The following is a 24,904-nucleotide window of genomic DNA, read 5'->3' as shown; positions in this document are numbered from 1 at the left end:
GCGTTCAGGCAACATAGAGGGGCAATGGGAACAATTTCCTTCAACTTCCTTCCTATTCTTTAAATTCATTTTGCAAGACACTCCAGGCTTCCTGTGACTCAAGGGTCATTTTTAAGAAATCAGGAGCCTGCACCACCCACAGCAGACACTGTGTGAATGAGAAGACAAGAATGTCTCTGTGCTGGGTCATGGATACCCCAGGAATTATTTGTTCCAGGGGCAGACCCTAGCCTATTCTAACTAGTAAAAGTTGCTGTCTTATTCATGTTTTTTGGCTTACCAAGCCCTGCTCAGGTGCGTGGTTCTGGGCATTTTCTGGTGATTCTTGGCCAATCAGGCCTCCTCAAGCCTTACTTCACAGAAACTCTGGGGTATAACTTGCACCATGGAGGGGAAAGTCATTCTGCCTCAGGGAGTTATTGGTTCTGAGTTTCCCTGTATGGGAAAAAGTGAAGGTGATATAAACTTGGTTCCAAGGCAGCTCTCTTAAATTCTCAAGAGCCCAGGGAGCTCCCACAGCAGCTAATGATGGACATCAGGGCAGGGCACCAAGAGAAGCCCTGAAACCACCAAGATGGGCACCGGAAGTTACTCTCTTGATGAGGAAAGAGATCTGAAGAACACTTTCCCTGGAGCTCTTGACTCTGATTTCTCTCCGCTGGCCATGGAGTTTTTCCTACCTGAATGAAGACAAGTTATCCTCAATGTTACAGGACCACATAAGACAAGGACTCCAACACTAAATGGTATCACAGTTTTGGATAACAATGGAAGAAAATTAGGGAACATCATGGATTCTGAGGCACTGGATACTGTCTGCCTGGGCTTCCAGACAGCTGTGAAAGGAGACGCAATTCTGTGGCACAGTTCACATGATCTTGCTTAGAAAAGTGAGTTCCACCATATGCTGCAAGCCATGGGAACATGGGCTAAGGGGCAGAAATGCAAACACATGAAAGGGGACACATGCCAGATAACTTCTTCACTGGATCCAGAAGAGAGCACCCTCTCTTTGATCCCTCACCTCTACCTGGTGGTCAGCAGGAAAAGTGACAGTTTTTACCCACCTGTTTGTGGCTAGAAAACAAAGAAGAGCCAAAGAGAAGAGAGCAATAAACACCAGCAAGAAGACACAGAGCATCAGAGATGGACTCAAGGGGCATCAAGGGACAGTGAACCCAAGACTAAAGAGGGAAAGCCCAGTGAAGGACATTGGACCCATGAGATTTGAGGGACAGAACTGCTGAAAGTCCAGCATGGACCAAAGATGACATACATGGAGCCATTGGGTCAAAACCAGCAAGAAACTAGCATGAAGCCTGGATACAGAACAGTGAAGGACCCCCATCCTAAAGTGGTTAAATAAATAACTATAACTTTGTAAGTATTTGGAGTTTTGTATACTAATTTTATGTACAATAATTCAAGGAGTTCTCAGGAGCTAGCCAGTTTGCTGTAGCATCAATAACAATGAAGTGATGTCTATGAACTAGGTATATGCTTGTTATTTGCTGAGGTGAGTACAAGATCATTCCCACTCTATAAATGCAGGAATCAACACTCAAGCAAGGTCACAGAAAATCTCCCACATTACATAAGCTCTAAGCTTGGAATCAAACTGATATGTGTGATTTTTGAGCTTTTCCCTTTCATCCCATACTACCTTACATGACCTCATTTCATCCTTTCAGCAACTATATTATCTCCATTTTAGGAATGATGAAGCTAAAGGTCAAAGAGTGGGGCTGGAACACAGTGGGTAGGGCATTTGCCTTGCAGGTGACCGACTGGGGTTCAATTCCCAGCAATCCCATTTGGTCCCCCGAGCACTGCCAGGGGTAATTCCTGAGTGCAGAGACAGGAGTAACCCTGAGCATCGCTGGGTGTGACCCAAAAAGCAAAAAGCAAAAAAAAAGGCCAAAGAGCGTTGAGTGAGAAGACCAGAGTCATACGCATATGATGGAGCAGAAACAAGTCTACCTGTTCTACTCACTGCTGTCACTCATTTAGGCCTTAATTTCCATCTTCCTCCTCCCCCCTCTGGGAATGCTAGAAAAGGGCCCCATTGAGTAAAAGGCCCCTTCGCCTTTTGACTCCTCTAAAACACTTACTTTGCTGTGAGCACAGATGGCTGAACCCAGAAGCTTCCACGTCCCTCCCCTCCGGTCCATCCGCAGCATGCGCAGAATCTGCAGGAAGCGCAGGCTTCGCAGGGAGGTGGCCAGGACATTCCCTTGGTTTCCAACAGCAACCACAGGCACAGAGGCAATCAGCACAAAGATGTCTGGGAGAGAGGACGGGGAGGTTGAAAAAGAGAGGGGGAAAAGGAAAAGGTCAGGTACAGGTAATGTGACCATCTCAGACACTGCCTGTCAGCAATGTAGATAGTGGGCCAATCAGTGAATTGCCATGTTCACTCATGACACCAGTTCCATGTGATAAGTAGGATGACTTTCTGGGTATAGTGAAATAAGTACTTCTCCAAGATTCGGAGATGTGGCTGAATGGGGAATGGATGTGGGACTGTCTGTTGGACTATTAGGCTGTATTTCTACCCCAGGGAAATGGTTACTCACTCTCCAACCCCAATCCAGTGAGGGTGGCAATCAAGTGTCCTTCTCAGGTTGCAAGGGGATCCAGATGCCTGACTGTAGAGCTGAAAGTGCTAGAGAGTCACCATTGCAATGTGGGTTTCTTTTCAAAACAGCAACTAAGACTAGAATTTGGCTATAGGTAATTTCCTGAGAGATTTTAAGAAGTAGAATTCATGGAATAAGGAGAAAAGTGATTGGTATCAGAATCTCTTGCTATTGGAGCCACTAAGATAGGCAGAAGACCTCCTGAGACCATCCAATCTGAAATATGGAAACTAGACTTCTTGTCCATTGGCTCCTATCTCCTGCTGGTTGAGGGTTGCTTGTGGGGTTTACACAGCCACATTCCTGAACTTCACTGCCTGGTGGTCTCACCTAACATTCTGCGGTTGATTCTGGGGGAAGAGGAGACCAACTTGGGTAGGGCAATGTTAGTGGCAGGAAATGAAGGAGGTACAGAAGCCAAAGAGCCTTACATGGACAAGGTCTGAAATCCCGTGGAATGCCCACATCAAGGGTCTCCACTGTACTGGATAAGATTATCAAGTAAAAAGGATTCCAATTAAACTTTTTCCAAGTTTATGTTGACCCCTTTTACCAAGCAAATGTGGAAAAATTTCTTTTGAACTGATGTTTCCACCTATGGACTTCTCAACCTTTTAAAATGCCAATCTGGATTGTGGCTCTCAATTATACAAATCAAATACTCCTTTTCTCAGGAGATTCTGACCACAGAACCACATTGTGCATTTATTTACTTTGCAAAAGAATCTGTATTCCAAGTAATACACGTAAAAATACTATTTGTTAAGACTCCTGAAAACCTTATGTGACCGCATGGTGGTTTGCCGAGCACACAGCACAGAGTGATCTCACACACCTCCACATCTTTGTGTGTGATGTCTTGCAGTTTAAAATGGGCTCTTCAATTCACATCCATGTATACCTGATAGAACAGTGGGCATTCTAGGTTGGGGATATGGGTCTAAAGGCTCCTGCTCTGCATGAAGGAATGCTGTGTTCATTCCCTGATACCTCCTATGTTCTGACCACCAGTGAGTGTGTGGATTTTCACTCAAAATGCTGGTTCCCTTTGAGGGCTGGAGCAATAGCAAAATGGGTAGGACATTTGCCTTGCATGCGGCCAAGCTCGATTTGAATCCCAGCATCCCATATGGTCCCCTGAGCACCGCCAAGGGTAATTCCTGAATGCAGAGCCAGCAGTAACCCCTGTGCATCGCCGGGTGTGACCCAAAAAGCAAAAAAAAAAAATGCTGGTTCCCTTTATTCCAAAAGAAAGTGACACTTAGATAGTCCTCATGTGGTGTGGCAATTAAGGGATCAAACAACTGTAGACCAAATATGGCTGCAGCCTTGGCCACACCATCTTGCGTTATCTGTGCAAAGCCACTCATAGTTTTAGAGAACCAAACCAAATCTAGGTGTATGGCCAAGGTGAGTCAAGTCTCGAAGAGCAGGCAAGCCTATCTACTCCTGAGGGTTCGAGGGTGCCCAGAGAAGGAGGCGATGCTGTTCATAATGACTACCCTCTCATCAAGCACTCCACAAAAGCACCATTTCTCACAAGTGCCATGATAGAGGGGGAGTCGAGTGAAACAGAGCAGGAAATGCAGCCACAGCAGGAAAGCAAGTAGCAAGGATGGTCTGGAGCTGAGGCCAGTCTTGTACCTCCAAGGAGCTGATCTGAAACTCAGCTCCACAAGCCCACCCAGGAACAGCTGGGAGATGCTTCTGCCCTGTAGAAGCCTGGGCCCTGCAGACTGAGACAGTCTTAAACCAAAGAATAGTAGAATGAGGTGTTCTGAAATGGAATGAAATTCCTGAATTTGAACACGACTCATCACAAAGTTGCCTGCTCCACACCTGCATAAACATGGAGATCAGTATGTGCCACCTCCACTCTGAACACACATATATACAAAACTTCTGGTCAACAATGCATATAAGCGACTTCCCAAACAAAAAAAGAATTCTGAGGCTATGCTCTTGCAAAATCCTTGAAATTAAGAAAAAGAGGGAAGAAGGAAAGCAAGTTGGGGTGGTTATAAGCTGAACGCTTTTGTCCTTGTGAAATTCATATGTGGATTCCCTAACTTTTAAGGTGAGGTTTGGAAGGTGGGGCATGTGAAGGGTCAAGGTCATGAGCTTGGAGACCTCCTGTAAACATGTTCCCCGAGAGCATGAAATCAACGCCCTGTTGCCCTAAAACAGATGACTGGTTAAAGAAACTTTGGTACATCTACACAATGGAATACTATACAGCTGTTAGGAGAGATGAAGTCATGAAATTTGCTTATAAATGGGTAGACATGGAGAGTTCATGCTAAGTGAAATGAGCCAGAAAGAGAGGGACAGACATAGAAAGACTGCACTCATTTGTGGAGTACAGAATAACATTACATGAGGCTGACACCCAAGGACAGACAATACAAGGGCCAGGAATATTGCACAATAGCTGGAAGCCTGCTTCATGAGTGGAGAGGATAAGGCAGATGGAATAGAGAAGGGATCACTAAGAAAATGATGGCTGGAGGAATCAGTTGAGATGGGAGATGTGTGCCAAAAGTAGATAATGGACCAAACATGATGACCTCTCAGTGTCTGTGCTGCAAGCCATAATGCCCAAAAGTAGGGAGAGAGTATGGGGAATATTGTCTGCTATGGAGGCAGGGGGAGAGTGGGAAAGGGGGGATATACTGGGGATATTGGTGGGGGGATGTGCCCTGGTGGAGGGATAGGTATATGATCATTGTGTGATTGTAACCCAAACATGAAAGCTGGTAACTATCTCATGGTAATTCAATAAATTAAAAAGAGAGAGAGAGAAAGTAAAAAAAAAAGAAAAGAAAAAGAAAAAAAAAGAAATCAACGCCCTGAGATCACCTTCATACTCCACACATGAAGAAGCCAGCCATCTCCAGAAGACCAGGCTTTTACCAGAAACCAACCACACCACACCTCTGTCTTAGGCTGCTAGACTCCAGATCTGCAAGAAATCCTTCCAGATGGTTTACAGGAAGGATTTCTAAGCCTACAAACTAAGCAGTGGTAGACAGTAAGAGATGACAAAGAAAAGAAGGGAAAAATTTTTTGAAAGTCTCTAAAAGGTTCTTGAAACTTCAGGAACACACATGATTGAACATGCATACTCACACTGGTACACACATCCATCAGCATATGTGTATACATACACTCCTTATTTGCATCAAAAAATCTAAGCCAGAAACAAAGCCCCAGCCTCCCAGCAAATGGAAAGGAAGATGGGATGTTTCCATTGGCCATGAAGATGGTGCACATCAGCTGTGTGAGGCACTTGCAAGCAAGCCTGTACAGCCTCAGAATACTGAGAGAAGCTGCGACAGAGCCCAGCTCTTCTCTCCCACACTGTCCATATGGTCTTCTGTCCATAAAGGGCCTGCTCAGTCCAAAGGGGCACTTTTCAGAAGGGAAGTGAGGAAGACATGGAATGCTCAGAGGATAACGACCATGATGTTGAGAACATCAGACAGAAGATGACATTGAAGTTACTAGATGCATTTTCCCTACAGGGAACATCTCTGCTGGAAAGGGGAAAAACATGGCGACTAAATTCAAATATATGATGCGCATCAGAGGTGTGACAATTAAACAGATACCTAGAGAGGTGATGAGCATCCAGTCACTGGAGGTATGCAAGCAGTTCGATAGAACACTTAATGGTCAGGGAGGTCTAGAACATCAAGTGTGTGTGTGGGGGGGGTATGTACCACTAAATGCCTTTGGGAAATCCCTGACCTGAACTTGAACCATCTCTAGAACTTTGAAGTTCCCCATCACCTTGTAATCTCCTCAGGCAACCACAGTCCTATCACTGTGATTTGAGTAGGGTCTCCAGATGGGAAGGTTTGGGTGCCCACCTGCAGAGGTACATGGGAGTACTGTTATCCCAGTGCTTGAGCCCAGAGAAAGGAGTTTCTGTGACTCTTCCCAGAAACAACTGTGGGGGTGTAGGTATAGCTACATAAGGACACAAGAGCTACATTCCTCCAATCCTGGGCTTAGGAGAGAATCTGTTACATGTACTTGTATAAAATTTAGGAAATGGAGTGTGCCCGGAAAACAGACCCAGGAAACTGCAGGAATATTGCCCCCCATGGGTGAAGGTGCCCCCCCAGAACTCTGGCCAGAGGGGTTCCTCCATCAAGCATTACGACTGTATCGGAAGTGGAACTTTAATTCTGCTTGAGCACTGATGCAGCCAATTCTGTTACAGGTACAACACAGAAGGAGGTGAGGCCTTTGGGCATCAGCTGCTCACATAACAGGAGTTATTTTCCCCCTTCTCAGCACTCTGGACTCACGTCTTAATCTCCATTACCTAATTCTGGGGAGAACATCCTGGCTATCCCAGTCACATTAGGCCAAGAGTCTAGGAGCCTATTCCAAGCTCACCAAAATAATGGTGAATACAAGAAACTGAACAAGCCTAATATAAAAGAACACATTCCCTGAAGCTTCAGTAGAGGCCTCACATAAGTCACAGAGGAGTGCCAAAGAGGGAGGTAGTATTCTAGAAGGGGAAAACGGTGACCTCTATCAACCGAGCTCATCCAGAATTCTTTCTTGCAGCAAAAAGGATGCATTGAGAGTGAAGTGGAGGGTCCCACCTCCGTAATACCACAAAAACATGAAGAAACAGTGCAAATCCCCACCACAAGGAGTGGATGAAGAAAAGAGTCCAGAAGCCTTAACAGGGAAGACCCACAAATATGATTCTTCCAATAAAGAATTCAGAGATAAAATGCTGAGGATGATCAATGAACTCAAAGAAACAGTGGAAGAGACATCCAGAAAATTAAAGGAGAACATAAAAGAAACAGTGAAACAGACAGCCAAGAAAATACAGGAAGAAATGAGGGCAGAAGTAAAAAAGCAATAAACAGAAGTGTAGCTAATAAAGGATTTGCTACATTAAATAAAAAACACATTGGGTATCCTCAACAGTAGAATGACTACAGCTGAGGACAGAATCAGTGAGCTTGAAGATGAGCTCAGAAAGCATACAGGCAACAACATACAATGGGAAAAAGACCTCAAAATAGCTCTAGAGCGAGTCAGAGACTAGGCAATGAACTCAAGAGGAAGAACATAAGAATCAATCGGAGTACCAGAAGGTCAGGGAGGCAACCCCAATGAAAAAACAACAGTTAATGTTATCATTTCTGAGAAGGTCCCAGAGCTTGAGATTGCAGAAATTCAGATCCAAGGAGCCTGAAGGGTACCAGCTAAAAGAGACCCTAATAAAAAGACTCCAGAATTATCATAATCAGAGTGATGGATACCACGGATAGAGACACACTATTTCAAGCAGCAAGGCCAAACACATACAAAGGAGCACCCCTTAGATTTACAGCAGACCTATAAGAGGAAACCCTCCAAGCCCAAAGACAGTGGTGGGATATCTTGAAAAAAGTCAATGAAATGGATGCCTCACCAAGAATACTTTATATGGCTAAATGCTCAATCAAACTTGAAGGAACAATACACTATTTAATGGATAAACAAAAGCTCAGGAACTTCACAGACTTAAAACCAACCATTAAAGAAGGACTAAAGGTGCTATCATAAGACAAGAAAAACCTCTACAAGCACAAAAAACCTCTACAGAAAGATGGCACAAAACCCCATGACAATAATCTCTATTAATGTTAGTGGTCTAAATGCACTAATTAAGAGACATAGAATGGCAAAATGAATTAAAAAATTGAACCCAAAAAATTCTTCTGCATACAAAAACACATCTGAACATTTAGAGCAAACAAGACTAAAAGTCAAAGGATGATAAACAATCCTTCAAGCAAACAACTCCCTCAAAAAAGATGGGGTGACCATACTAGTAACTGACAACATAGATTTCAGGCTAAAAAGATTAGGAGAGACAGCAAAGGCCAGTTTTTAATAATCAAAGGATATGTACAGCAGGAAGAAATCACACTCCTAATGAGGCACCAGCTAAATACTAAGAACAACTGCTAATAAACTCCAAGGAGGACATTCGTAGCAACATAATAGCAGTTGTAGACTTCAACACCACCTTATCACCTCTGGATAGATCAGCAATATTAAAACTCAGCAAGGAAGTACTGGATTTGAGGGAAGAAATAGAAGAGAGAGGGCTAATAGATGTATACAGGACCTTCCATCCTCCCAAAACTGAATAACATTCTTCTCCAGTGCACACGAAACATTTTCCAAGATAGATCATGTGCTGCGTCACAAAACATACCTCAATAGAATCGGGAATATAAAAATTGTATCAACTATCTTTTCAGACCACGATGCACTGAAGATAGAAGTTGATCACACACAGATGTGCAGAATCAAATTAAACACCTGAAAATTAAACAACTCAATGCTGAATAGCAAGTGGGTCAGGGAGGAAATCAAGGAAGAAATCAAAAGGTACCTGGAAACAAATGAGAATGAAGAAACGCACTACCAGTAAATATGAAAGCATTCTGAAAGCATTTTTCAGGAAGGAAGAAAGGGCCCACATAAATAATTTAACTACACTGCTCAAAATCTTAGAAAAGGACCAATAAAAGGAGCCCAAACCAGGCAGTAGGAAAGAAATAATGAAACTTAGAGTAAAAATTAATGACATAGAAATCCTCCCAAAAAACAATCCGAAAGATCAATGAAACCAAGAGCTGGTTCTTTGAGAAAATAAACTATATTGATAAACCACTAGTAAGACTCACAAAGAAAGAGAGAGAGAACTCTAATAAACTGAATCATAAATGAAAAGGGGGATATCACAACAGAAAGTTAAGAAATACAAAAGATTATTAGAGATTACTTTGAAAGTCTGTATGCCACGAAACAAGAGAGCCTAGAAGAAATGAATAAATTCCTGGATTCCTATAACCTCCCAAGGCTGAACCAAGAAGATTTGGAATATCTGAATAGGAAATTGAAACTGTAATCAAAAGTCTTCCCTAAAACAAAAGCCCAGGACTGGATGGATTCACTAGCGAATTCTTCCAAACATTTAAGGAGGACATATTGCCAGTTCTTTTCAAGCTTTTCAAGGAAATTGAAGAAACAGAAACACTCCCAAACAGTTTGTATAAGGTAAACATCACCCTAATGCCAAAAGCAAACAGAAACACCACAAAAAAAAGAAAATTACAGGCCAATATCCTGGATGAACATGGATGTGAAGATCCTCAACAAAATATTAGCGAATAGAATCCAACAACTCATTTAAATGGTCATACACTATGACCAATTGGGATTCATCCTGAGATACAATGATGGTTTAACATTTGCAAGTCAATCAACATAATCCATCATATCCATAAAAGAAAAGATAAAAACCATATGATCATATCAATAGGTGCAGAGAAAGTATTTGACAAGATCCAGCACCCGCTTGTGATGAAAACTTTCACTCAAATGGGTATTGAAGGAATTTTCCTCAATATAGTCAAAGCCATATATCACAAGCCCATGGCAAGTATTATCCTCAATGGTTGAGAAACTAAGAGTCTTCCCTTTTAGATCATGAACAAGACAAGGATGCCCACTCTCACCACTTCTATACAATATAGTACTAGAAGTACTTGCAATAGTGGTTAGGCAAGAAAAAGATATTAAGGGCATCCAGATAGGAAAGGAAGAAATCACTATTCGCAGATGACATGATACTATATAGAGAGAACCCTAAAGCCTCTAGCAAGAAGCTCCTAGAAACAATAAACTTGTATAGTAAAGTCGCAGGCTATAAAATTAATACCCAAAAGTCTATGGCTTTCCTATATGCAAATAATGAGAGAGAAAAAAGTTATATGAAAAAAGAAATCTGATTCACAATCATGCCTCAGATAATTAAGTAACTCAGAATTGGCTTAACTCAGGAGGCAAAGGACCTGTACAAAGAAAACTACAAAATACTAGTTCAAAAAATAAAAGAGGACACGAGGAAATGTAAACATATCCCATGCTCATGGATTAGGAGAATTAACATTGTCAAAATAGCAATGCTCCCCAAAGCATTTTATATATTCAATGTGATACCTATAAGGATACCCATGAAATTCTTCAAAGAAATTGATCAAACATACCTGAAATTCAGGTGGAACAACAAACCCTCACGGATAGTTAAAGCAATTCTTGGGAAAAAGAAGATGGGAGGCATTCACCTTTCCCAACCTGAAACTCTACTACAAAGCAGTAATAATTAAAACAACATGGTATTGGAAAAAAGGCAGAGCCTCAGACCAATGGAACAGGGTGAATAGCCTTAGACACACCCTCAAATATATGACCATCTAATCTTTGATAAGGGAGCAAGGAAAGTGTCTTTAGCAAATGGTACTGGCAAAATTGGACAATTACACACACACACAAAAAAAAAGGGCTCAGACCTCTACCTAACACCATGCATAAAAGTCAGATCAAAATGGATTAAAGACCTCAACATCAGACCAGAATCCATAAGGTACATTGACGGAAAGGTCGGCAAAACCCTTCACAACATTGAAGCTAAAGATATCTTCAAAGATAAAATGCCACTGACCAAGCAAGTGGAAACAGAGATAAATAAATGGGACTATCTTAAACTAAGAAGCTCCTATACCTCAAAAGAAACAGTGACCAGAATACAAAGAGAGTGTACAGAAAGGGAAAGGATACTCACCCAATACCCATATGATAAGGAGTGAATATGAAGGATATACAAAGCACTGGTTAAACTCTACAAGAAGAAAATTTCCAATCCCTTCAGAAAATAGGACAATGAAATAAATGAACAAAAACTTTCATAAAGAAGAAATCTAAATGGCCAAAAGGTACATGAAGAAATGATCCTCATAATCATCAGGGAGATGCAGATCAAAACAACAATGAGATAACACCTCACACCACAGAGACTGGCACACATCCAAAAGAACAAAAGTGACCGGTGTTGGCGTGGATGTGGGGAAAAGGGGACTCTCCTTCACTGCTGGTAGCAATGCCGACTGGTTCACCCTTTTTGGAAAACAATATAGATGTTTCTCAAAAAACTAGAAATTGAGCTCCCATTTGACCCAGCAATACCACTTTTGGGAATATAACCCAGAGATGCAAAAAAATACAGTAGAAATGACATCTGCACTTGTATATTTATGGCAGCATTACTTACAGTAGCCAGGATCTGGAAAAAAAAACCCGAGTGTCCGAGAACAGATACTGGTTAAAGAAACTCTGGTACATACACACAATGCACTATTAAAAAATATTGACATGAAATTTGCATATAAGTGGATCAACATGGAGATTATCATGCTAAGTAAAATTAGACTCACTCTGACTAGAGAGTGAAGGACAGATATAGAATGTCTGCATTCATTTGTTGAATATAAAGTAACATAATGGGAGACTAACACCCAAAGATAGTAGAGATTAGGGCCAGGAGAATTGCTCCATGGCTTGGAAGCTGGCCTCACATGATGGGGAGAAAATGCAGCTGAGATAGAGAAGGGACCATCAAGTAAATGATGCTTGGAGGGATTGCTCATGATGGGAGATGTGTGCTGAAAGTAGACTATGGACCGAACATGATGGCCACTTAGTACCTGTATTGTGAACCATAACACCCAAAAGGAGAGAGAGAGTAAAAGGGAATGTGCCTGCCACAGAGGCAGAGGGTTTGGGCCATGGCAGGAGGGATACTGAGAACATTGGTGGAGGAGACTGGGCACTGGTGGAGGGATGGGTACTTGATCATTGTATGACTGAAATGTAATTGCAGAAATTTTTACATCTGTAACTGTATTTTAGTGATTCATTAAAAAAATTTAAAAAAAAAGAAAAAAATAGGAGATGATGTAACAGCCTGAGCCTCAGTTTCCACTCATGTAAAACAGCCACATGTGGCCCTAGAAGTACCATCCCCAGCCAACAACCATGCCTCCCAACCTCACCACAAGCAGACTGGAAATGTAATGGCAAATTTGTTGCCGTGTGACTGAGATGCTGTCAATCTAGTGACCAGGCATGCTCAACTTCTCATAATGATCTGGTTTCTTCACAGCAAAGGGGGCAAGAGAGAAGGCCTCCACCCCACCCCTGTGGCATCATTGTGGGGATGGTGTTTGGAAGGAGGAATTTGGCACCAGAAAGATGCAAGCTGGACTTCCTCTGCACTACTGAGGGTGCTGCCCAAAAGGGGTGTCTGCTTAATATTTCTCCAGTGAAACAATGCGCCCAAAGAGGTATATGTGGTGGTGGGGTTGGGGATGGTCTACAACGGCAGCAGCCTGTTGCGTAGGCGGGGCCTTACCCAGCATGCACAGGGGTTTCCGGGCAAACTTCAGTCTTCCCCTCCAGCCTTTGTATCGGCAGCAGCATCCGGCAGCCCAGATCCTTAAAGCAAACTCGGCTCCAAAGATGAAAATAGCAAATGTTTCCTGCATTGAAGAACATATGGAGAAGCGCTGATGAACAGGAACCCAGTTGCCTGGAACTTGTGGTTTCTGTTCTGAAGTTCTGCAGCCAAATTCCACCTGGCTCCCAGAAGGGCTCATGGTGGTCCACATGTGGCATCTGGGCCAGGCACCACCTGCAGCGTTTTACAATTATTATATTTCTGGTATGTTTTTGGAAGAACCATGGCAAGGAGAAGGGAAAACTAAATTTCCCAAAGCCACAATAAGCAAAGGTGGTACCTTTGGCTCAGGAATCAGGTTCCAGTGAGGCCCATGTGTAGGCACCCAGCTGGGCTGCCTCCTGGGAAGACACTGGGTCCTCACTTTCCCTTTGTTAAGAACCAGCACCTTTACGATTTTCCTGGAAGCACTGTAGAACTGCTGGTCCACTGGAATCTCTGATCTCTAATTCCTGCAATTGGAGTATCATCCACACCCACCCCACAACCACCTCCTCAGAATTCAGTTCTGAGCTGGGCAAATGCCTCCTCTCAGAAGGAATTGGATTATTCTATGCCATGCAGAGGCTTCCTTCTGCGACCCTGTGAACACTAACCAAGCACTGTGAACCCTTGGCTCTACAGAGTGGGTCACTGCACCCTGGGGAATAGGGTTGACTTTTAATCAAGTCAGACTGTCTTCATTCAAGGGCCAGTGACCAGGGCTGTTTGGCTGCAGAAAAACCAAGGCTTTCCTGCACCTCCTCTGCCCAGGGGATGAGGTTGCACCCAGCCTGTCAACCTTTGATCTTCATCTCACCTTTTAGTGGGGGAAGAATATGAGGAAAATGTGAGCCAGAGACATGAGGTAACTTAACTCAATGGCTAAGATCACACTCTGTCCACCAGGTACCCACATGGAAAATAGAATGCAGACAGATGTAGATTCTGGAACAAGAGCTTAGAGTTCTTGTTAGAAAGGGGATTTGCACAGGCCTTGAAAGCAATAGAGGATCTTCAGGGTTAATTTGGGGATGCCGAATTTTATAGTACAATTACTAATAATGGTCATTGCTTTCACCTTGTTTATTCCCCCTTATCTCTCATCTGGAATAACAAAATTATTTTTTTCTTATTTTTATTCTTTTAAAACGTTGAGACCCAAACCTAGCAGTGTTCAGTGCCTATTCCTGGTTCTGTGCTCAGAAGCGACCCCAGACAGTGCTTGAAGAACAATTTACAGTGCCAGGGATTGAACAGGATTGGATGATGAATAGCGATTCATTTAACCCCTTTACTATGCACTGACATTCAAAAAGACAATTCTTATCTCGACCTCAGCTCCCCACTCTTGCCTTGTGCCATGGCAGACCTCAGTCATTGAGCCAATGCTTATTTTCTCCTAGGCCAGAACTCAGCCAGAGACTCCCAACAATGGTTAGGCTGAAGCTCCCCCACTCTCCATCAAACACCAGGGCTGTTTGCCCCAGAACAGCACCACAGCTGGTCCCTGATCTCACCAGTAACAGAAGCCAGTCTCCCGAAACTGTCTCATACTCCTTGAAAGTGGTGAGGACAGCCAGAATCAAGCAGCCAAGGACAATCAGAAACCTAGAGGCAAGGAAGAAAGAGAGTAAGAACATGTTCCATCCTGGCTTGTTGCAAGCTGCAAGCCTACTCCTGGACAATGTTTGTTGGATACAGCTACATTTCAGGCATGCCCTCCACATAACACACCTACCCTTGCCTAAAAACATAAGGTGTGTAGGGATTACTGTTTCAGTTAAAGGCAATAGGACACCGAAGGTTAAGTAATGTGCCATCTTTGAGTTTAACAGCTCTTTAGTGGAATCAATCAGTTATAATTTGAACTGGATCATCTGGTATCAACTGTAGGAGCTGCAGACTCCAGGAAGACCAAAAAGTACCATTATCTTTGATATATCAGAAAAAACATAAATTTGAAATGCACACAAACGACGATGATTTTCAAGTATATGAATATTTAATCTAAGTATAAACACAAAATTCACTACAAAGAAGGGTAAATTTATTTTATTAATATTAATAATTAATAACTATTCATTTTTTCTATAGATGATCATTACAAAAAGAATTCACATTTTTCTGCTGGGGTTCATTTCAGGATTTTTATTGAAATTTCAGAATACCTGCTAGAAAGAAGATGAACCACCATGCAGAATGATGCTGAATAATTGAAAATTCATAAAGAGGTTGGCTGGTTCATGTCCTTGCACCAGGCAGCAACAAATTACAAATTATTCTTTGAGATTATTATTTTTATAAATCTGGTGTGAGATGGAAGGAGAAAAGGGTTTGTTTGTTTGTGAATGTTTCATTTTTTTAGTAAAGAAAAATGTTTCTCCTTCCTTTTAGTTGGAGGTTCCTAATTTCAATGGCCAGTACATTGGTCCCCAAGTTTGTCCCCAAGGTGCCGAGAGGAACTTAGAGGACAGGACCCACAGGTGAGGGTAGTATAATACTGTAAGTCCCCCTACTAACACACTTCTTTCCTACTAGGTTCCAATTTATGGTTCTTTTCACTTACTTGTACACTCATTCATTCATTCATTCATTCGATATTTACATGGGGTATCCTGAGGAAATAGAGCTGGAGTTTTATGGTGAAGAATTTATATCTGTCTTTATGAATGCATAGTCCAACAGCTGCCTTGTAGTATTGTGGTAAGGACAAAGATAGTAGTGAGTTCAGAAATGACAGCTCTTATCTTTGGCTAGGGACCCAAATCCTGCTTCAGATCCTGGTAATTCTAATCACATTTCTGATCAACAAACTTGCTATTCTGCAAATCTGAATCCATGTCTAGAAACTGAATCCTGCCTAGAAACTTAAAAACTTTTCTTGTCTCTCACTTATGTTGGCCCCTTTACTTCATATTTGTAACCATGACTCTTGCCTACAGTCTACTGACTCTTAATCATCTCAAGTGATGATAATGGTGACAATGATGACAATGATGATGACAATCTAGGTAACATCACCAACAACTCCCCCTATCACCTGTAAATGATTGCTACCACTCACCACTTTATATCTTTCAGCTCATCGTCATAATCACCTTAGAGTAAATATGATTAACCCCATTTTAGAGATGAAGAAATTCAGAGAAGAAATCATTAGCATTGGGGTAATGATGTAGCTAGAGAAAGATTCAAGAGTTTTGAATCTGAAGATACTGTGAGAATGAAGTTCTTATACTCTATCTGAAATACATCAAGTAACCCTGGAGAAGCAACTTCCTAACTTTGGGGACCACACCAATCAAATCCATAGAATAGCAATAATGAACCATCCTAGTGATCCTGGATGTTGTGAGTACAACAGATAAAGATGAGGAGCCATTCCATCATCTTTGTGGGATCAGTCACACAAACAATGTCTAGGGATTTTCCAGATCCACACTCATCACTGGTTGGCCAGGCTCTGGGAAATGCCAAGGAAGTTCATCATTCTCAGATGGTGCTCTAAGTCCACACTTTAACTTTCTATTCCAGTACAATTATACCCACACTTAGTTTATAATCCTTTCCTTGTTTTTATTTTGTGTAGTAATGACAGTTTCACACATACAGTTGCACCTAACATTATTTTGTAATCTTTCTTAGGCTTTGTACAATAAAGTAAACATATTAACTTCATGCCTAATAGCAGAATTCTTAAGTCAGGAACTGCCTTTATCTATTGATTTTTTTTTCTTTTTGGGTCCCACCCGGCGATGCACAGGGGTTACTCCTGGCTCTGCACTCAGGAATTACCCCTGGCGGTGCTCAGGGGACCGTATGGGATGCTGGAAATCGAACCCGGGTTGGCCGCATGCAAGGCAAACGCCCTACCCACTGTGCTATCACTCCAGCCCCAGCCTTTATCTATTGAAATACTTTACTGATCCAGTTGAGGTAGAAGCTGTAACACGAAAGATACCAGACTACTCAGCAATAAAAACTGACCAGAATGGAGGAGAAGGGTTGGTCTTCCTGACTAGGAAAGGCCAGGAAGAGGAGAGGACATGTCCTAGACACATATTAAAAATAAATATTTGAACAACAGAAAGGGGACTGATTTATATGCATAGCTGATACTTTATGCTCAGAACGTCTAGCTGCTTCTGCTTTATCCTAAGACCTCTTTCCTGATCCACCCCTCACTCCCAGAACCCTTCTATCATAGTTTGATTGACTGTGTCTCATTTCAAATAGTGCTTTTCCTATCAGAAAGCATTTTAAGAACTAAATTGTCTCAACCTTTTTATTGGTGGTCTTGGCATGCAAATCTTCCACTAACAGTCTATGTCTCTTTGGCATCAACCATGGAGCTGCAGTCACTGGATGAGTTCAATGGGTGGGAGGGGAAGGTGCAGAGCTGAATTAATTTAGTGAGAGCAAATGCTCTTATGCAGATGTTGAGATCTGACCTATACACACTCCCGTACTTGGAGGATGAAAGTTTTAAATATACATCCTTTACATATATATTTTACTTTTTAAAAAATTTATTTTTGTTTGGGGGGGCACACATGGTGATGCTCAGGGTTTACTCCTGGGTCTACACTGAGGAATTACTCCTGGTGGTGCTTGGGGGATCATATGGGATGCCATGGACTGAACCCAGGTTGGCCTCATGCAAGGCAAACTCCCTGTTACTGCTGTACTATCACTCTGGCCTTTATATATATATATATATATATATATATTTGCATATGTAAACACTAGAATATCTTTATCCGTATCTATATCATCTCATTCTACATTTATACACATAGTATGTATACCTGGGTCAAGAACTCAATATGAGGAACGACTTGACGCCAGAACTGCGCAGGAGGAAGAGAGCAGCGCGGAACGCCTTCAAGAGCGTCAAAGAAGTGGTTAAGAGGATGAAGGACTTCCAACTCCGGGCACATCTTTTCAATTCCACCATTCTTCCTGCACTAACTTATGCCTCAGAGACCTGGGCCCTATGAAAACAGGATGAGAACACCATCCGGGTATCCCAAAGAGGAATCGAAAGAGCTATGCTAGGAGTATCACATCTCACTCAACTGAGAGAAGGAATCTGAAGCTCCGACCTCCATCGACAATCAAGAACCAGGGATGCTGTTTCATTTGCCAAGACATCAAAAATCAGATGGGCCGGACATGTAATGTGATTCAGAGATGACCGCTGGACTAGAGCTGTTACCGACTGGATTCCACGGGATGTCAAAAAACCGTGTGGCCGCCCACCAACGAGATGGTCAGACTTCTTCATTAAAACACTGAATGAATGGTTTGAGGCTCTTCCTGTTCCTGGAGCGAGCAGATATCATTGGGCTACACTAGCACACAACAGGGACAAATAGTGACATTACTGCTCGAGCAAATCGAAGATCAATGGGAAGACAAGTGATACAAGAAATACAAGTCATATGTCTATATCACCTATATCCATATATCAAATATAACCTATATCAACATATGCATCTGTATTATCAATATTTATATTCGTATCTATATCATCTAGACCAGTATATAATCCATACAATCTAATTTATATCTCATCAATATCTAAGACATACCTTTAGTCATGGTCATATCACTCTATCTAATCCATACTGTAACTGTATTTATAACCTTTTTTACTGCCTGTGTCTATGTCCAAATGCAATTTGACCATGACTCTGTTGCCGTTCCCGATGATCTCTGACAGCTGTGTGCTCCGGAAGCTGTGGTTACACTGAGAGAGGATGAAAGCAAATTCGGAGGGGTGCAAAGTATCCCACGTGAGAGAATCCCAAGGTCCTCTCCAAAGCATGTGGCTGAGCAGCATCTGGAGGGGCTGCAGGGAAGTCTGCAGGTGGATCATTTGTCCATGAACATCAGGGGTCTATGCAGTGGAACCAGCAAGCCCTAGAAGATCCACCATGGTGTGGTCTTGCTGAGCTACTGGACTACCCAGTAGACTGACCAACACCCAAGTCTAAAGTTTAAGGGGGAAGTCTGGGCTGGAGCTCTACATCCCTTACCAACTTGAACAGTTTGTGATTTTAGAGCCGGCTGAGGACAGACTATGGAGCCTTTCCTATTTGTCATCAAAACAGGTTCCCAGGGGGATGGAGAGTACAGGAACAGCCTTCAGCCAGCAGGGGGTAGCAAACGCCTGGCAAAATCCTGCATATCCTTGCCCTTCACAGGAATTAAAAGGCCTTCAAGGAAGATCCTTTTTGAGATTTGAGAGTAATGGTTAGTTTAGGAAGCTAAAACATATCAGGGAAATCTGGCCCGCACCTGAAAAAAATGGAATGTGTTCTTTGGTGCCCTGCACTTTTCAATGTTCTTTTTCAGCAGTAATTTGGTTTCAGACAGACAGACAGACAAATCTCCAGGAAGGAAGTCAGATGGCCTAGGCCCTGAACATGGCCCACTTTCTCCTATTCTGGCTCTGACTCTTTCCATCTCTTATTCATCCCCTACCTTCTCTGTCACTCTGAAATCCCTCCTGGAGTCTCTTTCCACTTTTCTCTCACTGTTCTTCTTTCCTCTGGCTCCCCCCCAACCCCAGTCCCACTCTCTTTCTCTCCGATCTCCCTCTTCCACCTTCCTTCTCATTGCCCTCTTCCTAGGATATGCAAAGAGTGCAAAGGTCAGTGGTGGAAGCCCACACCTGCTCTCTTGTCTGCAAGCTTCTGACTTGAAGAGGAGCCCAGTTAGGGCCAAGGGTCTGGGCTATGCCTTTTTTTTTGGGGGGGGGCGCACACCTGGCATTGCACAGGGGTTACTCCTGGCTCTGCACTCAGGAATTATTCCTGGCAGTGTTTGGGGGATCATATGGGATGCTGAGAATTGAACCCAGGTTGGACACATGAAAGGCAAACGCCCTACCCGCTGTGCTATCTATCGCTCTATCTAGCCCCTTGGGCTATGTCCTTCAAAGAGGCTCATTTCTTCTGTACGTGCACTCTGGTCCTCTGAATCTGACCCTCCCCACACCCCGTAAGATGGCAGCCAATGAGGTAGCAGGTAGCAGATGCAGAAGGAGAATGCTTTGCAGCTGCTGTTGGTGTCTGAAGCCAGCCAGACCGCTCCAAAAAGGAGCCCCCCAAAGGGCCAGTGCTTCCACTCTGGGTGCAGAGCCCCAGAACAAACCTCTGCTGGAGTGGCAGTCAAGCAGGCACTGTGATTTTTGCACAAGCAACCGCCAGCTTGAATACCAGCAGCACCGGAAACTCCCTCTGATGTTTGCTTCCCACAAACCTATATCAGAACAGATCACGGAATTGGCTGGAAAGGAAACACCACAGACTGATATCCCTCTAAAGGAGGAACAATGTCTCCTGCTCAGGCAGGACTTCACAAACACAGGGCCAGACCCCCAGCTGAGAGGAGCCCTGGAGACTTGACTGAGAATCTGCAGAGAACAGGGTCAGGGGACAGGAGGGAGGGGTAAGGAGGAAGTGAGGCAGCTACAGGAAGACAATGCCCTTCTCTGGGGGAATCCCAGGTTTGGGAAAGAAAAGCTTGATTAGAGACCCCTGCTGGCTCTTGCCCTCATTACAGTTGCTTCTGTAGCTCCCCAGTCGTCTGACTCCTTACAGCCGGTCAGCCTGCCTATTCATGGACAGTCCATAGTCTTCCTAGACAGATGCTGGCAGACAGGAGCCCTCCGGCAGAGTAGCTATTTCTGACATCAGAAACCACCTGTTCCTTTGAAAGCTCCACCATAAGTCTCTGCTCTCCAGCAGAAGATCTATACCCTCAGATCACAAAAGGAATCAATACCCATCCCAATAAAGTGCGTCCAAGGTAAAACATCTCCTATGTTCCAGGGAGTTGCTGGTTCCCTGTGAGTCAGTCCAATTCATCACACTGGAAGGGTGGGTCATCTTCTAGCTTGAGCTTTCCCATTCTTCTGAGACAGAGCAGATCAGTCCTTGTTTACTTGCAACGTCATTAGGATGGATTGGTCTGGCTGCTTTAAATGGTGTGTTGAAAAAAAAAATCGAGACTGCTGTCAGGGTAACTGGGGAGAATTCTATTATCTATTGGTCATGTCTGTCATGTATAAAGGAAAGAGCCCAAAATTTGCCATTCCGTTGGAGTCCAGACATAAGAACATAAGTCAAAACTAAAATCAATTATCTAATGCTTCCTCTTCCTGACTTGATTCATGACCAGCTTGCCAAAATTCCATTAACTAGAACTAACAAGAAACCTTAAGGAATTATCCTCACTCCTTCATCTCACAGCAAGGACATTTGCAAACTCAAGGTCTGAATGATGTGCTGGGGCCACACCATGACTCATGGTAAGGCAGAAGTTGTCAACATGGTCTATCCACTCTCAGCCCCACTGCATCCCTCGTTGTACCTCTCTCTTGCTTTGTCTTTGGAAATTTTATGTTTCAGCTGTTCTTTCAGCTGGTTACAGTCTGTCCCCTGCTGCTAAACTTGACTGCCATCAGCACAGTGGTGAACTACCACATACTAGAGTGACATGGGGAATTTAAATAAAACCAAATCATCAAGAGCTCCTCCTGCCCTCTCCCGATTTGAGAGCTGTCCTCTACTTTTCCTTTATCTGTTTCTCTCCCCAGTGACGACATGAACCTCTTTCTTGGTTAGCAAATTATGGCTTCAAACCATGTCAGCAGAAACCAGGTCTAAGCACACACATGATAAGCATGAGGAATATATATATATATATATATATATATACACACACACACATATATATACATGCATATATATATACATATATATATATTTTGATTTTTGGGTCACACCTGGCAATGCATAGGGGTTACTCCTGGCTCTGCACTCAGGAACTACCCCTGGCAGTGCTCAGGGGACCATATGGGATGCTGGAAATCGAACCTGGGTCGGACACGTGCAAGGCAAACACCCTACCCACTGTGCTATCACTCCCGCATGAGGAATATTTTAAATAATTCAAAAGCATTTTCTCTTTTACTACTTACAAGTGACCAAAATATAATTAGAATGCATTGAAAGTAAAAAAAAACATCCAACCCAGGGTCAATTACTAGGGGCATTTTGTAAGGGGTGCAAATAAGATGCAATGTCTTTTGTCAAAGACCTCAATATAAAACCTGAATCCACAAGGTACATGGAGGAAAACATACACAGAACCCTCATGACATTGAATCTAAAAACACCTTTAAAGATAAAACACCAATGACCCAGCAAGTGGAAGCAAAGATAAACAAAAGGGACTACATTAAAATAAGGTTTTACACCTCAATAGAAATGGTGACCAAGATACAGAGACAGCCCATAGGATGGGAAATATTATTTATCCAATGCCCTTGAGATGAGGTTAATATCCAAATATATAAGCCACTGGTAGAACTTTACAAGAAAAAAATAACTCCAACCCCAGCAAAAAATGAGGAGAAGAACTAAACAGAAACTTCCTCAAAGGAGAAATACAGATGGTCAAAAAAAGAACATGAAAAAATGCCCTTTATCGCTAATCATCAAGGAGATGCATCAAAACAACAATGGCACTTTGATTATCGATTGTTGATTGGAGCAGTAAGTGCTTTTAAGGTAGGGATGTTTTCATTCTATAAAGAGGTGGGGACTGTTTGTTAAAAGAGTGTGGCCACGTGCCACATGTGTCCAGTGGCCATGAGCCATCTCCCCACCCCAGCCAGCCACTGCCACCAACAGAGGTATGACAGAGGAAACAGGGCCGCCAACCTGGTTGGTAATCAATAACTGTTTATTCCAATCTCTGTCCTATCCTAGTCTAACTCTGTCCATATTCCAGTCTCACCATGACTCACACTTCAGTTTTCTACTGCCCCTCACTCCCATCTTCTTGCATCCCATTTCACAGCCTTTGTTCTCAAGGCCATCCCCCAGAGTTGTGGGTAGCAAATACACATAGGTGAGGTAGCACACTCAACACCTGTAAAGTCCTTCCCGCAGGGGAAGATTCTAGGACAAACTCATTCTGCGAGGAGATCCGCTCAAGGGTGGAATACCATCTACAGGCATCTTACTTTCCCCTTTTGTTAATCCAGATCCATTTAAATGGTCATGTTAAATTTACTTTTTAATAATATTTCTCGTCATTTTGTATGGTCACAGTTAGAGATATATTAAGCTTAAAGGTGGCTTTCCTGGGGACATCTTACTATAGATCCCAGGCTACAGTCCTAAGTCCTTCCTAACCGCAGCAGAGTCCTTACCCAATTTCTTCTCTTTGGGTCATAACAGAGTTTGTCTCTGACCGTGCTCTTATTATAAGTTTTATGGCGCTCGACCTATCCCTTTTTGATACCAGAGTAGCTCACAGCTTATCCTGGGTCCATACAGGTCCCTTTACCAGGACTCTCCTTTTGGGTTGCTAGGAACTAAGGGTAACAGAGGCTTAAGTACAGTAAATATGACAGATGCCCAGGAGTAAATATTCGGAGTTAAGTAACTCCCAAGATAGAAAAACATAGCATTAACTGTCTTCCTGTGTCTATACAAAAAGGATATTGCTCTAAAATAAACTATACAAAGGACATAAAAGAAAAAGAAAAGCAATATTTCACTTACAAATACAAAATCCAGAACTGTCTGAAGAACCTGACCTTCCAAGTCACAGGGTCGAATTTGGGAAGATAAGTGATTAACAGATAGGAGAAGCTGAGTACAAAAGAGAAGTTAAAGATAAACATGGAGGAATAGGAGTGTCTCGGGAGCACTGTGATGGGTTTAACTCAATAAACCTAAGCTCCCTGTGGCAAGGTAAAGTACAAACCACTGTTATCAAACAGGGGAGAACACTCATGTGTTTTCACCTTACTAAATTCTACTGAAAAAATCATTCTTATCCCAACCAAAGCAAATAACCTATAGCTCCTCAGATTGCTGTATGAAGGAATGAGCTCAAAACAAGAAACTCTCGAGGAAATGGATAAATTCCTGGATTCCTATGGCCTCCCGAGGCTGAAGCAAGAAGATTTGGAGTACTTGAACTGACCTATCACCATCAAGGAAATTGAAAAGGTAATAAAAAGTCTCCCCCAAAACAAAGTCCTGTCTCAGATGGATTCACTAGTAAATTCTTCCAAATCCTTAAAGAGGTCTTATTCCCAATCTTTTTTAATCTTTTCCAGGAAACTGAAGAATCACAAACACTTCCAACAGTTTCTATGGAGCAAATATCACCCTAATACCAAAAGCAGACAGAGATACCACAAAGAAAGAGGATTAACATTATCAAAATGGTAATGCTCCCCAAAGCACTATACAGATTTAATGCAGTCCCTATCAGGATGCCCATGACATTATTCAAAGAAATAGACAAAACGCTCAAACACTCCTTGAATTCATATGAAACAATAAACCCCCACATATAGCTAAAACAATCCTTGGGAAAAAGAAGATGGGAGGCATCACCTTCCCCAACTTCAAACTGTACTACAAAGCAGTAGTAATTAAAACAACATGGTATTGGACAAGAAACAGATCCACAGACCAATGAAACAGAGTTGAATATTCTATCAGAGACTCTCAAATATATGATCACTTAATCTTTGATAAAGGAGCAAGAAATGTGAAGTGGAATAAGGAAAGCCTCTTCAACAAGTGGTCCTGAGAAAACTGGACAGCTACTTGCAAAAAAAGTGAACACTGACCTCTGTCTAATGCCAAGCACAAAAGTCAGATCAAAGTGAATTAAAGACCTCAATATTAGACATGAATCCATAAGGTCACTGTCACTGTGACTGCCATCCCATTGCTCATCAATTTGTTCGCGCGGGCACCAGTAACGTCTCCATTGTGAGACTTGTTGTTACTGTTTTTGGCATATCAAATACACCCTGGGTAGCTTGCCAGGCTCTGCCGTGCGGGTGCAATGC

The 24,904-nt window shown here is 42.7% G+C and overlaps 1 protein-coding gene across 1 annotated transcript in view; it reads right to left on the bottom strand.

Moving 5' to 3' along the window:
- Positions 1–24,904, bottom strand: part of KCNQ3 (potassium voltage-gated channel subfamily Q member 3) — a 358,449-nt gene that overhangs the window by 49,270 nt on the left and 284,275 nt on the right. Inside the window, exons 2-4 of the mRNA XM_004602450.3 lie at positions 14,526–14,616; positions 12,922–13,048; positions 2,112–2,284 (exon numbers count right to left, since the gene is read on the bottom strand). Coding sequence (XP_004602507.2) covers positions 2,112–2,284; positions 12,922–13,048; positions 14,526–14,616 — 391 coding nt within the window. The remainder of the gene's footprint in view (positions 1–2,111; positions 2,285–12,921; positions 13,049–14,525; positions 14,617–24,904) is intronic.

The sequence above is a fragment of the Sorex araneus genome, chromosome 2 (assembly GCF_027595985.1).
Source record: "Sorex araneus isolate mSorAra2 chromosome 2, mSorAra2.pri, whole genome shotgun sequence".
In the NCBI taxonomy this organism is placed as follows: Eukaryota; Metazoa; Chordata; class Mammalia; order Eulipotyphla; family Soricidae; genus Sorex; species Sorex araneus.
The sequence above is the reverse complement of the archived record's forward strand: the minus strand, read 5'-3'. Positions and strand labels throughout refer to the sequence as shown.